General features: G+C 39.4%; 1 protein-coding gene across 1 annotated transcript; it reads left to right on the top strand.

The window, feature by feature from the left end:
- Positions 1-11,926: 11,926 nt before the first annotated feature.
- On the top strand, positions 11,927-13,887 carry B0P05DRAFT_641647 (uncharacterized protein; the record flags this gene model as incomplete). Its single annotated transcript, XM_051583781.1, has 5 exons — positions 11,927-12,089; positions 12,146-12,239; positions 12,429-13,094; positions 13,142-13,316; positions 13,755-13,887. Coding segments are annotated over 5 exons (1,230 nt in total), but the record flags the coding sequence as incomplete, so codon positions are not given.
- Between the last annotated feature and the right edge of the window lie 4,165 nt (positions 13,888-18,052).

The raw sequence follows: 18,052 nt of genomic DNA on the forward strand, positions 1-18,052 counted from the left end.
GACCAATGCGTTCATTTGTGGCGATCTGAATGCACGTAGTGTTCCTCTTCTTGGTGACTCTCGAAGCAACACTCGTGGTACTCGATTGGCTGAATGGGTTGAAGAAGCTGGTCTCTTCTGCTGGAACTCTCTGCTGGCCAAAGGTGTTCCTACCTTGTTCTCTGCTGCTCGGATGGCCAATGCTCAACCTGGGCACACTAGCTGGAGTAGTGTGATTGACCTTTTCATCAGCTTTGATGATCTGGTCCATCCCTCTTTGGTTGTGCGTGATGTTGGTCTTGGCTCTGACCATGTTCCTGTCTCTCTCTCTTGCTCTCTGCCTTGCTCTCTGCCGCCTGCTCCTGTCGCTCATCCGCGTCTTTTATGGAAACTGTCTTGTCTGGATGATCACAAGAGTGTAGAGCTGTATCAGTCTCTTTTCCGGTTGCATAGCGCGCCGATCAAAAATACACTCTTGGCAGAAGTTAAGTATACCATTGAAACGGCCTACGGGCAACATAGCAGTCGTACCTCTACTCACGCATCTTCTCCAACCGAAGGGGCTATCCCTGACGTTCATTCTATTGCTAGTAGACTCACTGATACCATCCACCGTTGCCTCGATGAGTCGGTTGGTCGCAAACTACCACGGCCTCCTGGTAACAGCTGGTTCTGGACTGCCACTCTGCAACATTTGGTGGATGCTCGTGAGGACGCCCGAAGAACTTGGAAACGAGCTTCTGACGGTGTTGGTAAGGCTGTACTATGGAAACGATATCTCTTCTGCTGTGACCGGTTCAGTGCTGAGCTCAAGCGTCGTCGTCGTGAGACATGGAAGCAGTTCTGTGACAAGCTTTCTTCTGGTTCTTTCTCTGACACCACGGCCACCATCAAGCGGTTGCGTCGTAGTCGGACTACTTCTCCTGGGTTCTCTCACCCAGAAGGTCCTGCTGTGGCTGCTACGGTGATGTCAAGTCATCTTCGCTCGGTGTTTGCTGGTGATCACTTGCCTTCTGTTCGTCCGTCTGCTCCTCCTTTTCCCTCTGGTCCTTGTGTGTCTGCTTCTGATGTACTGTACCTACAGTCTCAGTTTGACCTTGACTTGCCGGCTTCTCCTTTCCCAGATGCCTCTAGTGGTGATGTTGCCTGTCCTTTCACTTTGGACTTGGTCGCATCCACCATCAAGAAGAAGCTCTCTCGCCGTAAGGCTCCTGGTGTCGACCATCTGCGTACTGAGATGCTGTTGCCGATTGTTGATGACTTGTCTCCTCTCTTGGTCTTGCTCTTTTCTCTTTGCTGGTTCTGGTCTCGAGTACCTCGTGATTGGTGTACTGCCCAGGTGGTGCCCATCTACAAGAAAGGTGATGTGATGTTTGGGTTGTGAATGAAGATAGAATAGAAGATAGAAAGAAAACAAAGAAATACAGTGAGACTGTTCAGTACTTCTTTATTACAAAAATAAATTGATTGTTGTCTAAAATATATCTTTTCCAGGTTGTCTTTTATACTACCTGATTTATTGACTAATTATGATTACTGATTATTGATTACTTAACACCTTGACAGCGTGTGCCTGGGAATTGATTATATAAATTCTCCTTTAATTCTCCTTGTTACCTAAAAGGTACAATTATGGTTTCCTTATTTGTAAATATCCATATTATCCCAGTTACCGTTATTTACTGTCATTATACAGTGCTTACTTTATATTTATAATGTATAGTGCTATAAGTGATTATTCATTTATATGATGAAAGATTATTTATTATATTTTGTATTGAAAGTGCTCAGTGTTGTGATGTAAGGGAGAAGATAAAAACAAAGAAGTCGATTAGAACTTGTATAGGTTTATTCTCCAAAAATATATATCTAGATTGTTTTCTAGCTCTTCATTCTCTAGGTATTTATACATGAAGAGATGTCGGAGTAAGTAGTAGTAGAGTTCATGCAAATGACTGAGTCTCTATTGTCATAGACTACTTTAAATTAATTAAATAATATAAATTATGGACTTCGGTTATACGTCTTGATCTATTAAAAGATACTTTGTCTTATTCAGTACAAGAGGTTCTTTTATGTCTATTTCTGATGTAAATTGATTATGATGTATTTTAGTATGTAAATGAAGACTTATTTAATGTCAGATCATCATATGCATATAGATTCTATATGTTCACAACACTCAGATCACCACAAAATTATCGAACTTTTCTGAAAAGGATATTTTTGAAGGAGATTACCTGAAAATCTGGTACTATTACATTCGAAGTAGGTTCTTTACAGTCTTTCCTTGGTGCTCGTGTGTAATAAGTGATTAATCGGCTATCTTACTTCTAGAATATCTGCTTCAATTCTTCTATAAACTCACATATCATCACTGTCAATTTTGGTCCGGCCTACCAGATTATATTCTTCTGCCTATGAATAGTGAAAAACAAACAGTTGGAAAAAGCTCCAGCAATCTGATACGCTTCCTCAATGATCCCAAGGACTTCTCGGGTAGTGGTCAAGACGTTAACCCTGTTAGTTGGTTACGAAAAATGGATCGTTTGAAGGAGATAGCCAATCTAACTGATAAGAAAATTCTTTTGATTTGTGCTGATCATTTGGTATCTAAGGCTGGTGTCTGGTACAATGTAGTTGGAGAAAAGGCTACTACGTGGACTGAGTTCAAGAAACTCTTTGAAAGGAAATATTGTACTGGTATGGAAGAATTATGGTGGTCAAAAATCCGTAATTTAAAGCAAGAACAACATGAAACTGTTGAAGATGTTGATGTTCGTCTTCGGGAACTCTTTACCTTGGTTGAAGTTACTGATGAACGAATGATGGTTCATACCTTTCTTGATGCTATCAATCCCAGTATCGCTTATGAAGTAGAAAGAACTGAATCACTAAAATCTAAGAAGGATAAGACCTTGGATGATGTAGTAGAAGTTGCTGCTCATTTGGAATCCGTTGACAAGAAATATCTGGGAAGGGTGGTTGTTCCTTTGCCAAGTACAAGCATCTCTGAATCCTCTAAAAAGTTAAAGGATGTTGAAACCTGGCAAGATAAGGCTGCTGCTCCAAGTGAAACTGGCTCTATGGATATGTTACTCAAGGCGTTCAAGGAGTTAGAGATCAATATGTTGGATGCAGTCAACAAGAAGCAAAAGGAAGGCATTTCTCAAGGTCCAAGGGAATACAATGTTAGAACTTTTACTTGTTTCAATTGTGGCGAGCCTGGTCATCGTCGTATGGATTGTCCCAACAAGCGGGTCGTTACGGGTGCTAATGCTGTACCACTAGGAGGGAACAAGTCCACTTCTCCTGAATCTTCGGGAAAAGAGATGGAGCGTCGTCTGTAAAGGGTGATGGCGCTCAACAAAACGTAAATCCCTTAGCCCCACCTGCGGAAGTTAATTCAATTGACACGGCCCCGAATTCAGTTGAAATTAATAATGTGGAAAAGAGAAGGCGTCTAAATGAAGATGAGGAAGGTCGGAACAGTATTATACCTAGTACCTCTGATGTACCTATGGGCGAAGCTATTACTACAAATAAAGGAAAAGGGCCAACCAAACCAAGGAAAAAGCGAGCACCTCCACGTCGCTTTCCAGTTAAGGTTGAAGCTCACAAAGTCTGGGAGAAACTAAAACAAATGGACGCAGGTCTCAAGATGTCTGACTGGTTAGCCTTGGACAAGAAAGCTACTCAAGACCTCTTGGCTGGTATACGTACTCTACGAGCTCGAAAGAGAAGAGTTAAACCAGTGGAGCAAATTCCACTAATCCAAACAGATAATGAAGGTCCTTCTGTACTTCCTTCGGTTACTCGGGTTGCAAGAGTAGATAACGACAACTCCTGGGAATGGTCTTCTGATGATGAGGATAGCTATAGTTCTTCAAGCGTGGATGATCCTTCGGATATAACTACCGTAGATTCGTACTCTGTTATTGACTACCCATATTCCCTACAACATATGAAGGCTAGTGCTCCACTCAAGGCTCCTGTTAGTATCAATGGTCAAGTCATCTATGCTATTTTTGATAGTGGTGCAGCGGTCAGTGTCATGAACAAGAAACTAGCAGAAAAACTCAAACTGGTGTATAATAAAGACCAGATGAGCTTGGTTGCCTTTGATGATTATCACTTGGCTCCTGCTTCGATTGCTCCAAATGTGCCTATTTTAGTGGGTGGTCATTTACGTCCGGAACATGTGTGTGTACAAGCAGGTTCACCTAGTGAAGCTGACTATCTCATTCTGGGTATTACTTGGTTCAAGGCCTATCAAGTTTCGGTGAATCTAACTGACAACATAATCTCCTTCCCTATGACTATCAATGGTCGGTTCAATTCATCTGCGCAAGTAGAAGTGCAAGGCTTTGTCAGTCGAGACTTGCCTAATCCTCGAGTACAGTCTGTTTCCTGGGCTGATGGATGGGAAGACTCAAGTGATATTTTGGCTGTCACTGTAAGGGCTCAAGAATCAAGTACTGAAGACACACGGATTTGTAATATTCGCTCAATCGACATGTTGAACACTTATTATGAAGACGTTGTTGGAAACACTTCTGAAGAGGATACTGGTGATGTTCAAGACGAGTTGGTCTCTGCTGGTGTCTCTGGTGACTGGGTAACTGGTGTCTCTGGTGGTGTGGTGTCTACTGGACTGGCTCTAAGTTCCATGGAGGAAGCGATGCAGCAAGTTGTTTCCGAAAAGACGCTCTCTGAAAGTCCAAAGGAAGTCGTGGTAGACTGGAACAAGGTGCCTTCTTCTGTTAGGTCTATTATTGAAGCCTATTCTGATTGTTTTGTTGAGGTCTCTGGTTTGGGTCGCGTTACTATGGCAGAACATGAGATAGTTATCAAACCTGGTGAGGTTCCTGTGCGTTCAAAACCTTTCCGTCTGACTTGGCATGAACAAGAAGTTATGAAAAAGGAAATAGGAACTTTGTTGGATATGAATATTATTCGTCCTAGTAAAGGAAGTTGGTGTAGTCCTTGTTTCTTCCTGAAAAAGAAAAATACGACTGAATTGAGACTGGTAATTGACTATCGGCGATTGAATGCAAAGACCTTGGATGATCAATATATGCCTCTTCCGAACATTGAAGCTCTTCTGTCTTCTATGGGTGGTGCCAAATTCTTTAGTTGTTGTGATGCCGCATCTGGGTACTATCAGATTCCTATGGCTGAGTCAAGTATTCCTTATACTGGGTTTATTACTCCTAACGGGTGTTATGAATTCCTGGTAATGAGTTTTGGTCAAAAACAGGCTCCGTCTACCTTTCAGCGTTGCATGAATGATCTTTTTAGAGACTACTTGGGCGAATTTATACATGTCTTTATTGATGACTTGGTTATATTCTCTCGTACAATAGAAGACCACAAGAAACATCTGGCTTTAGTCTTGGAGAAGTGTCGCACCATTAATCTCAAGTTAAAATTCAAGAAGTGTCAATGGGCTGCTGCTTCTTGCTCTTATTTGGGTCATACTCTCTCTGATCAAGGTGTCTCTGTATTGTCTGATAATATCAAGAAGGTAGTGAACTTTCCGGTGTGTCAAGATCAAACTAGTCTTAGAAGTTTCTTAGGATTAACCAACTTTTATGCTCGCTTTGTTCCTAATTATTCTCAAGTTTCCGCTCCTCTGTATGAATTGTTGAAGAAGAACAAACCATTTATGTGGAAGACTCAACAACAAGAAGCCTTTGATCTGTTGAAAACCAAGTTGACTTCTGCTCCTATTCTTGCCTTTCCGGATGAACAGCAAATTCAAATTCTCACTACGGATGGTTCTTATCTCGGTATCTCTGCTATTCTGAGTCAAGCCCCTAAGGATGATCCAAAGAAGGAAACGGTAATTGCCTATCAATCTCGTGCCTTACGACCTTCGGAAAAGCAATACTCTCAAGTCCATATTGAAGCTCTCGCTATTGTCTACTTCACTACCTTGTTTCGACATTATCTAGCTTCTAAGAAGTTCATACTTCGTACCGACAATAGTGCACTCAAGTTTATTTTGCAACCTGAAGACAAGATATCTGCCAAGCTCAGTCGTTGGAGTGCTTGCCTATCTGGTTTTGACTTTGAAACGGTGTTGTTGAAATCCAAAGAGAACCCGGCGGATGGTCTATCGCGTGCGTTCTAATCAAATTTCCTTTTTATTATTCCGCTATCAATGAACTTTTGTTGTAATTATGATATTCTATCTTGAAATTAGTTTAGTCTTAGAAGGATCTTTTCTGGATCTTTATAAAAGAAACTTATTTTGTAACAAAGAAAAAAAAATATTTTTTTTTTTGAATAAAATCTGGAATTGTAAAAAAAAAAAAAAAAAAAAAAAAAAAAAGAGACTTCGCAACCACTGAAGTAGGATCTGATTCTTCCTTATTGCTTTACTCTGGTACTTTTCGTCATCAATTTAATCATGAAGTTTGCGTGGTTCTTGGCTATCTATTACTACTTGTTAAATAGGTCATATCCCACTGGCGCTAACAAGGTTATGAAACAAAAGATTAGAAGACATGCAGAAAAATTGGAAATTCAGGGTGAAAAATTGATCGAAAAAGAAACAAGGAAAGAAGTTTTACATGAAGCAAACATTTTAAGGATACTGGTACAAGTACACGAAGAAGGACACTTGGGTCCCATTTTACTGCATAAGAAGATCAAGACTCACTTTGTCTATTATACAAAAGGTTTGGCTAAGATTTGTAAACAAGTTTGCCAAGAATGCAGTACTTGTCAGATGCGTGCTCGAGTGGTGTTCGCTAGAAGGAATCCTGCTAGACCTATTCCTACTCCCTCCAATATCAACTACATGTGGGCGTGCGATGCGATAGGACCTCTGCCAATATGTGAAGATACAAAGAATCGATATGTTCTTACGGGAATAGAACAATTGTCTAGGTGGCCAGTTGCGTTAGCTGTTCAGGATATCAATGAAACTACTACGGCTGAATTCTATTTTAACTCTATCATTGTTCCTCATGGTGTTCCCAATTATCTTCTGACTGATCGAGGAAGTAATTTTATATCTGCTTATACAAAATCCTTCTTACAACAACTTGGTTGCCGGGCTATTTCTACTACAGCATATCGTCCACAGTCTAACGGAATGTGTGAACGCTTGAATCAAACTCTCACCAGGACTATAGCCAAATTAGCTCGCGATAAGGGTGATACAGCTCACTGGGATCGCTATATAAACACTGCTCTTATGGTCATACGTAGTATGGAGAATGCTTCTACAGGGTACTCGCCGGCTCAAATCATGTATGGTACACATATGATAACTCCTAGTCTGTGGTCTGCTCCAATTCGTGATTATGTTGAAGGTGAATATGAAGAAGACGTGGCTAGACGGGTTGAACAAGTAACTGAAGAACTGAAGGACATCAGAATAACTGCAAGAAGGCGTTCTAATGAAGCAAAATTGAGATATGCACAGCAATATGATCGTTCTGTACATGCAAGAGAACCATTCAAAATTGGCGAACAAGTCTTGTTGAAAGAATTTGTGTTGACAAATAAGATGTCTGATAAGTGGTGTGGTCCCTTTGTGGTGGTCGACAAGAAGAAGGATATCTATTATCTGGATGGTCAGTCTACAGTTAGAATCAAACATGGCGTGAATGGTGATGCTCTCAAACCATATTATGAACGAAAGACTATGGTTCCTGACGTTTCAACTGCCAGCGCTCATGAGCAATTCAAAACCTGGGTGGTTTCGGGAAAGAAATGAAGTCGTATTTTCTCGCTTAAAGGGGGGTATTGAGAAGTTGAATGTTCCTGCTGTCTGACTCGAAAATACCAAGAAGGTGGTGACGTAAGCAGCTATTCCGATCCGGGTTTGTTTGTGTCCGGGCCGTTTCTATACTATGGGTGTACGTAGTAAAGTGGTGAAGCACCCTCTGAGTAATGGCTGTTCTTGTTCTGGGTGTTGTAACAGGTGTTGGTGATGATTCTGGTGCGTTCGTGGTGAACATGTGGATCTAAGGACCAACAAGAATACTAGCAAGCAAAACAATAAGCCATCTCTCATTTCATACAGGTTATGTATTTTCTCAACAGTGTTAATTCCCATTATTTTCTTATACTCTTTCTTATGCAAGCAAATCAAGACCTTTATTATCTTTACTTCCTTTTTTACCCGTTATCTGTCTGTACCTATCTATGTTCTTATCGTTGTATCTTAGTACATTATATTTCTACTATCTAATTCCGTTGAATTGTATAAAAGCTGAATGAGCAAAACCTAATAAAATTATCGAACTTTTCTGAAAAGGATATTTTTGAAGGAGATTACCTGAAAATCTGGTACTATTACATTCGAAGTAGGTTCTTTACAGTCTTTCCTTGGTGCTCGTGTGTAATAAGTGATTAATCGGCTATCTTACTTCTAGAATATCTGCTTCAATTCTTCTATAAACTCACATATCATCACTGTCAGTTTGTCATGTGTGCATGTTTGCTTTGGTTCGCTTTTTCGTTTTCTTTCGCGGTTTTTCTGGTGACTCTATTATGTTAACAAATCTTCAAATTAAAATGGTACATGTCTCTGATGTTCCTTAAAGTACATACAAAGTTTGGTGTGATTTGGTCTAGGTCTGATTGTACAATGGTGTTCCAAAGGTTTCAGCCAATGGTTCTGTCTTCTGTCAGACCCAATCAGATTCGAGTCAAAACCACTGATCGGTGTGTCAATTTTTGGTCTGGATCTCAATTGTTGTACTTTTTTTAGTTCCTTATTTGTCCTACTTCTTCCGTATTTTGTTTCATGATATTTTGCTGTGATTTAATTGTGTATTTTATTTTATTTTATTTTGTTTATTGTATTTGACAGTTCATCTCAGTTTGAATCTGTTGAATTTTATAATTTATTTGTATTAATTGTTCTCCTGTTTGACATTTCAAACGTGATTGTTTTTGGGCAAGTTTGATCTGTTCTAAATTAATGACAAGCAATTGTCTTTGTAGAAATTTATTCTAAAGAAAGTATAAAAGCTTAAAGAACTTTAGAAGGAATAAAAAATATCAAGAAATTAATCTTTAATAATCGAAACTTTTTTTTTTTATAAATTTTCTTTTACATATATCTTCATTGTCTTTTGAAGGAACTGTGCCTAAGGTTATAATCTCTCTATTTGTGTCTATCTCTCTATAATTACAATAGTCTTTACAGTCTTCTGTTGTTAATTATTGGTTTATCTCTTTTATTTGTTGGTCTCGTCGTTCAAGGTAAACACAAAGGGAAAGAGAGGGAGTTGTCAAGTGGTCCGGCCTACCAGATCATATATGTGTTCTAACATGTATTATTACTCAAGTTATATTATGTCTATTAAAGAAGCAAACTCAAGTACTAAACGTGGTGTTGGTATGAGGTTCATGAATGAGCCTAGAGAGTTCTCTGGTGAAGGTGATGGTAATTCTGCTTTGGTTTGGGTCAATCCTATGCAAAGGTTGAAGGTCTCAGGAGGTTTGAGTGATGAAGAAATGTTGTTCGTCGCTAGTGACAAGCTTGTTGGTAAAGCAGAGACTTGGTTCAACGTGGTTGGTGCAAATACAGTTACCTGGGATGCCTTCGTGAGTGCTTTTAAGAAGCAATATTTGTATGATCAAGAGGATAAGTTTTGGAGTCAAGTACAAGGTCTTAGACAAGGTGCTGAATACCCTTCAGTGGATGATGTTGCACTCAAGATGCAAGAGTTGTTCATGCTTTTAGACAACAAATCGCAGAGTTTGCAAGTGCGTACGTTTCTTAACGCTATCAAACCCAACATTGCTTTTGAGGTGGAAAAAGAAGGTGCACAGGTGACTTTTGAAGAGGCGAAAGTAAAGGCTATGCAGATTGAGCGTAGTTTGGTCAAGTACGCAAGTACTATTGGTTTTGAGCCCGTTGAGACTGTAGTCCCTAAGTTTCCTGTGTCTGCTCCTTCGGTTGCAAGTGGTTCTGTATCGGATGCTGCTTCCATGTCCAGTATGTTCTCTTTGGTGGACAAGTTAGAAAGATTGAGTATTAATTTGGTAAACTTAACTAACAGTGTGGCTCAAAATGGTACTCGTGGTAATACTGGTGGTGTCGCTTCTGTTCGTCGTAATTTGGTCTGCTTTTACTGCAATAAAGAAGGACATAAGAAGCCTGAGTGTCCGGAGTTCTTGCAAAAGAACAATTTTGGGTCTGGGGTTGCAAGCGGTAGTAATGCTATACCCATTGGTAATGGGTCTTCAAACTTTTCTGGTGAAAGCCAGGGAAAAGAGAAGGAGTACCGATCTTAAAGGAGGTGATTGGTGCTCGTAGTAATGGTGAAAATCCTCTAAAGAAAAATGACAAGTCGGTGAACTTGGTTGATACCCTGAATGATAACGGTGTTAACGAGATTTACGGTGCGAAGAGACCTGTATCTGCTGTGCCAGTTGATACGCCGAATAAGCGGGGTAATAAGGGTAAAGCGGTGGATCAAGGTGATGTAGTCATGACTATGCCGGTTCCAGTTGGTAATGGTGCTTTTGTTCCTGCGGTTGATGGTATTGCTGCTCCTGTTAGGGGTGAAAATGTTCCTCCTCCGGTTGTTGGTGTTGCTGGTCCTGTGGTCAAGCCTAGAAAGAAGAGGTCAAAACCTCGTAGGTTACCTGTCAAGACTAATAGCTTGAATGTTTGGGACACTTTGAGAAGTTTGGACGCTGGTCTTTCAATGCTGGATTGGTTAGCTATCGACCAAAGTGCTGCTAGGGATGTTAGTGATGGTCTGAAAGACTTGAGGCTGCAACGACCAAAGAGGGCAAAGAGGCATTTAGCTGCTGCGGTAGAAAGAATGAATGTTGGTGCTAGAATTAATGTGGTGGATAATGACTCGTCAAGTGATTCTGATGGTTATGATTCTGAAGATTCTGGTATGTCTGGTTATGGTTCTGATGTTTCTTTGGACTCGGAGTTGGTGATGGTATCTGATGAAGCGGATTTGGCTTTGAGTGAAACAGAGTCGGTGTATAGATATCCATACAATTTGAATCGAATGAAGGTCAGCTCTCCTTTGCGTGGTGTGGTGACTATCAATGGTCATGCTGTTGAGGCTATCTTTGACACTGGGGCAAGTGTGTCAGTGATCTCTAAGGGATTGGTTGATGCTTTGGGTCCAGTACCAAATGGTGATAGTTTGCATTTGGTTGGGTTCAATAATAAGAAGGCGCCAAGCAAGAGCAATGTGGTCATGGATGTACCAATCTCTGTAGCTGGTAAAGTGTGACCGGATCATATGTGTGTACAAGACGAAGGTGACAAGAATGACAAGCTCTGTTTGCTCGGTGTTCCTTGGTTTCAAGCATATGGTATTGAAATTAATTTGTCTGAGTCTACTATTCGTATACCGTCTACAAGTGGGATGGTGAAGTTGCAGTGTTACACCACTCATTTGCCTGAGTCTTCAAGCAAGGTGTATCATGTTGAGGCTTCGCAAAAATATACAGAGACTGTCACGAACGGAGCCCCAAATGATACTTACAGAAATTGATCCAAAAAGAATGATAATTTATTTTTTGCAAGAAAAGATAAACAAAATATCTGACAAAGGAAGAAGGAACGAGATACAAATTATTACAGTATTTATACTAAAGCTAAAGTAACCGGTGGAACAACAGGAAGACCGAAATCATACGATAAAGCCGAGCACGAGGGAATACAGAACATGAAGGAATACAGAACACAAGGGAATACAGAACATGAGGGAATACAGGACACAAGGGAATACAGGACACAAGGGAATACAGGACACAAGGGAATACAAACACAAGGGAATACAGAACACAAGATACGGGATACAGCAGGAAGTAACAGAACACAGAATATAAGATAATACTAAGGCGCCGATAACATGAAACGGAGAATGAACAAGGGAGAACGAGAACATTGAGCTGGGAAAGAAACAATAATACCAAAGGTCTTAACTATGGGCAAGGATTCATGACAGAGACGTTTGAAGAAGGTCTGGGTCCTACTGGTGTTGAAGGTGAATCCAGGTCTCGTAGGTTTAATGGTGGTAATGTGACTGATGGTGTTGATCCATGGCTCTTTCGCTTAATTATCAGAGTGATAACCGTAGGACCTCCCCACAAGGCGGTTCAACGTTGGATTCTAGCCATAATCCAAGCAATCAACTATTCTCTTATCTATCTTTTAAAGACGCACTTAAAGCTCAAAAACGACACATCTTTGAAGTGTCACCAAATGTTGATAATGGTAGTTTTAAACCTCTCAACGCCTATTCAACCTTTGTGTAAGCTAAAGAACGAAACTCAATTGTAATCGACTGCGCCCAATTTTTGGGCATGGAATTTAAAGACAAGTCTTTACTCAAAATATTGCGCGAACAATTTCCCAAATGCCTTGGCCTCAAACCTAGAGTAATTGGCAAGAACAAAAGAAAGGCTATAGAGCTTGTTTTCTCGACTGAAAACGCATGTAGAGACGCTCTCCTTAAAGAATTTGTAGTGAATGGAAAGAAAATTGAACTGAACAGAACCCTTGACCATTCTGTAATGGTAATCAACATTGGTATATCTGAAATTCCCCTCATGGAAGAAGAAGTATTGAAGACAGCATTAATCAATACCTTTGAACGCTTTGGCGACATTTTGAACATTGGTATCTCCAAGTGCGCTGACTCCGATTGGTTCACCGGTCGCGGTTTTGCTACACTCAATAGGAATAAATTAAAAGAAGCAACGTATGCAGCTGAGCTCACTCTCCAAGTGGAACTTGTAGGTTTCCCAGGAGTATTACAGAACATCGTTTGGTCTCAAATGAAACCTATTTGCACTGACTGCCATACAGACGAGCACATCAAGTTTGACTGCCCCAAGAGAATGAGAAAGCTATGCTTCCGCTGCAAGAGTCCTAACCATCTGCAAGCTAAGTGCCCTACGGCACCTTGGAATCGTGAACCCAAAGCAAACAAACAAGCAGGAATATCCAAAATTGGAAAGTCTGTACCTGAAGAGGAGTCAAGTATGACATCTGACTTTAAAACCACCTACGCTGCAGGAACTAGACGGGAAATCAACTTGCTCGATTTACTCAAGAATGATACAAAGCCACAGGCAGTAGGAAGTGAAACGACTATATGGAAGAAGTAGTAGACTTGGAGAACAGAAATGTAATGATGAGTAAATGTACTAGCGAACCAAGCCAGCCTATGAAGGAAGCCGTTCCCACCAAGTCAGTCTCTACACCAAGAAGTTCCAGAAGTCAACAAACCAAAAAGCTAGACGATATCATCACTCTCAGACACTCAGTTAGTTTGACTAGTAAAGAGAGAAGCAAACTAAACAGGTCAATTACAAAGCGTAATTTGGATGTGGTGATCTGAGCACTTTCAATACAAAATATAATAAATAATCTTTCATCATATAAATGAATAATCACTTATAGCACTATACATTATAAATATAAAGTAAGCACTGTATAATGACAGTAAATAACGGTAACTGGGATAATATGGATATTTACAAATAAGGAAACCATAATTGTACCTTTTAGGTAACAAGGAGAATTAAAGGAGAATTTATATAGTCAATTCCCAGGCACACGCTGTCAAGGTGTTAAGTAATCAATAATCAGTAATCATAATTAGTCAATAAATCAGGTAGTATAAAAGACAACCTGGAAAAGATATATTTTAGAACAATCAATTTATTTTTGTAATAAAGAAGTACTGAACAGTCTCACTGTATTTCTTTGTTTTCTTTCTATCTTCTATTCTATCTTCATTCACAACCCAAACATCACATTGGAAGACGCTCTCTCTCCTGAAACAAGAGAATCTTTGACTCCAAATACTAAAAGACTCAGCAAAAACATGGAAAGTGAAACTGTCACTCAAACGTCTTCTCCTTCTCCTGAAAATGGTGGGGAGAAAATGAATGAGCTGGACTAATAATTGGTTCTTAAAAAAAAAAAAGAAGTAAAAAAAAAAAAGAGTTAAAAAAATATATTTATACAAAAAAAAATGAATACATACAAACACTTACACATTAAAATAGGCTCTGTCAACTGCAGAAACTTACATATGAACACCAATCAACAAACCACAGACGATTTTATTGCTTTACTGAAGAGCAAGAATTTGAATGTGCTTCTATGTCAAGAAACCAATATACCAACTCTCACCTTTGAAGAAACCATAAACAATATGAAATTCAAGTTCAACTATCATCAAGCAATTTGGACAAAACATTGCTCAATAATCAACTTCAACAATGCTCTAAATCAAGAGGAAATCAAAGTATCTAAGGATGGAAGAATGATACTAGCTAAGCTAACAACGGTTGACAACTCTACTCCGCCTGTATACATCATGAACCTATATGCATAATCAGTTCTAAAAACTGAACAGGTGACTGAGAGAAACAATTTTTTTTAGAACAATAGTCAATCTACTACTCAAGACGCCCGAGATGATTCCCGACCTAATCATGGCTGGTGATTTTAATTTTAGTTTTGATAGCGCAAGCAAACACTCTACAAGAACAAAAGCTAAACCTCAACAACTGATCGAATTCATCAAGGGTCATATGAATGACTGCATAAATCAACAAGGCGAGCGATACGGCTATACTTGCATCCAAAAGCGAAGCGACAAGGCATCTTTATCAACCATTGACTACATATTTGCAGGACTCAACACTTTCAAGCAAATGTCCGATGGCGAAGTAGAATTCCTGAGTGACAAATACACAGATCATGCACTACTAAAGAAAACTCTGACTATTGAGCTACAGAACAATGGGAAAGGCATATGGAGAGGCAATCCCTATCTTGCCAAAAATGAAAGATACACTAACAAACTGAAAAGTGAACTTGACAAATATATACAACATAAGTTAGGCCCGGCAATGTCAGCACAAGACAAGTGGGATTCAATTAAAAATATGGTTAAGAAAGTAACAGTCAACTTCTGCCGTCACCATAACCAGTGGAGAGAAAAGAGATTGAAAGAACTGAATGGAGAACGAAACAAGTTGCTACGACTCTATGGTCAAGACCCTGTATGTTTAAATGCACTACTACCTCCAGTCCAGAGTCAAATCACCAAACTACAGGAAGAGAAAAGCAATACAGATAGACTCAGAGCCGGTCAGAGATGGATGGAAAACAACGAAAAGTCTCCATCCTACATCAAAAGCACTATCAAGCGGCGACAAGAGAAAAAGACAATGGGCATTTTGAAACATCTAGCCACTGGTAATGAATGTACAGACACTAACGCCAAGCTAGAAGCTGTCCAATCGCTCTACTCCAAGTTGTATACAGAAGAGAGAATTGACATAAACAGTTTAAAATCTATGACGAACCAAATTAACAAAGTCGTGTCTAAAGAAGAGAGCGACAGATTGATTGAAGAGATTTACTATGAAGACATCATACTAGGTACACAACGAAGTCCACGTAAAAGTAGCCCAGGGCTAGATGGCATCCCATATGAGATACTCAATATCATCGTTAACCAACCAAGCTGTCGAGATATCATAACACAAGTCTACAATGATGCTATCAAGCTAGGAAAATTTCCAAAATCATGGCAGCAAGCGTGTGCTGTATTGCTACCAAAAAAAGGGGACTTATCAGACTTAGGAAACTGGAGACCAGTCACGCTGATAAATACAGACTGTAAAGTTTTCACTAGGCTAATGAATGCAAGAATAATGGAAATCGTTAATCAGCTTATCACCAAATTCCAAACTGGATTTATGCCAGGGCGCTTTATTGGAGACCAAGGTTTAGCTCTTAGAATGATGATCGACAATGCCAAAATGACCAGAGCAGGAAACAACTAAGAATTTGAAGAATACGTTGGAGTGATGCTTGATAATAACAAAGCTTATGACAGAGTTCATCCATACTATCTTACACAAGTACTATTGAAGTTTGGCTTTCCTAACGAATTTGTTAGATGCATACAGAACCTTTTCTTTGACAATGAAATTTTCATCAACATGAATGGGTTTCTATCAAATCCAGTAAAACAGCGAAGAGGACTAAGACAAGGAGACTCTATATCACCAATGCTTTTCAACTTTGCCATCGAGCCATTCCTGCTAACAATTATTAACAATGACAGTATCTCAGGATACTCAATTCAAGCTACCAAACCAGCAGATCAAAGAACAGTTCAACTCACTCCTCCACCACCTGTCAAGGTCTTGGCCTATGCAGATGATATTATCATATTTGTCAAATCTAGATCGGAGTATATGCAAATGGAAGAATGTCTCAAGACATATAGTTAAGCGTCAAACTCCAGGATTAACTACGAAAAGTCCCAAGCCTTTCCACTACATGGAGGTAAAATGAATGGATATTTTGGGGTAAGATTGAAAACGTACATCCAACAACGTATGAAATGGTACGACTACAACAGTGCTGATTATATCAAATACCTTGGATACCCAATTTACGTAACAAAACAACAGAGAAATGTGTTTGTGGCCGAAATGACTGGAAGAATCAGAGCTCAAGTGGCCTTTTTCAAAACAAGAAATATCTCTATGTACGGTAGGGCAAATATAGCCAACACAATAATACTCTCCAAACTATGGCATGTGCTCAGATTGACACTACTACCCAAAGCTGTACTTTCGACCTTGAACTCAATCATTTACCAATATACAGTCGATGAGAAGAAATTGCAAATCAAGAAGGATGTCTTTTACCTGCCTAAGGCTAAAGGAGGTCTGGGACTGTTAAACTTGTTTGCCCAACAAGGATCTCTACAGATGAGATATATTGAAGCTCTGCTCAACTATGAGCAATTCAAACGAATCCCAAAGTACCTGTATAATATGATGGTATACATTCTTCAAGTTGAAACAAATAACCCAAGCCTTGAATCAATTGTGCTCTTCCCCGACTCTAGATACAAAAGATCTGTGAACAAGGAGGGTGCGCTTAGACCGATCTTTGAAAAAATGGATGCTTTGACAAAATTCTGTAGACCAAAAGAAGAAGCCCAAATATCATTATCAGCTATCGATTGTATGACCCTACCACTTTCAGCTGTTTTCAAAGACTGGGAAGACAACGCTGAGCTGACATTCATTGGCAGTCCAACCGCAAAGAAAAGCCTAGTTCAACTTTTTTTAACCTTGACTTAACAACCAACCGTATTGCCTTCAAAAGCAAACTCCATTGTAATAGACCAGTAATACTAACAAAATTGAAGAAATACACTTCCTGCAATACATTACAGTTCAAGCAATTCTTTCTGCGACATATCGAACAAAATACCATAGGAGAGACTCAACACTGTGTGGGCTTTAAGAAGTATCTGAAGGAGCTACAATATGAAAACAGTGAAATTTTGTCCCTGAACAACCAAGGCGTCAGAAGAATAATGCTGGAGAACATTCCATTGCAAATGCCAAGCGACTTCAACGCCAACATCAAGTCCCGTCAATGGAAACAATTCTATAAGGCACCAATGCATCAATCCGCAAGGAACATCTGGTTCAAAATGATACACAGCAGAATCCCAAGCAAAGAATTCCTATTCCAAAGAAAAATAAAAGACATCGAAAATGATCGATGTGTCAGTTGCAATGAAATAGAAGATGCCAAACACCTACTGATCTCTTGTGGTAATAAGGCAATGATTTGGCAAGATATATTCAACAAGTTCCTTGGCTACCCAATCGAAATTGATTCAGATAAAATATTCCAAGATCTTAAAAATCTCACACTATCAAGATACCTCATTTACAACTTAGATGTCAAGATCAATATATTCGACTTCTTTGCGACAATTATCAGATCAATCTGGGGCGGTCATTTCCAACAACATTTCCATGGAGTGCCCTTTGACCCTGAAAGAATCTCCAAAAGAATCACCAAAGAAATACCCAAGACATCAAAAATGAAGAACAAAACTGCTTAATAGACAATACAAAAGATAATTATATGGCAAGTCACTTCACTCTGTGTACACTTGACCATCCTTCAATGTTTTTATTTTTACTAATAAAATTTCATTCAATACAAAAAAAAAAAAAAAAAAAAAATGGTGTTGATCCATTATTGGTGTCTGTTGTTGAA

The sequence above is a fragment of the Gilbertella persicaria genome (assembly GCF_025201335.1).
Source record: "Gilbertella persicaria strain CBS 190.32 chromosome Unknown B0P05scaffold_66, whole genome shotgun sequence".
In the NCBI taxonomy this organism is placed as follows: Eukaryota; Fungi; Mucoromycota; class Mucoromycetes; order Mucorales; family Choanephoraceae; genus Gilbertella; species Gilbertella persicaria.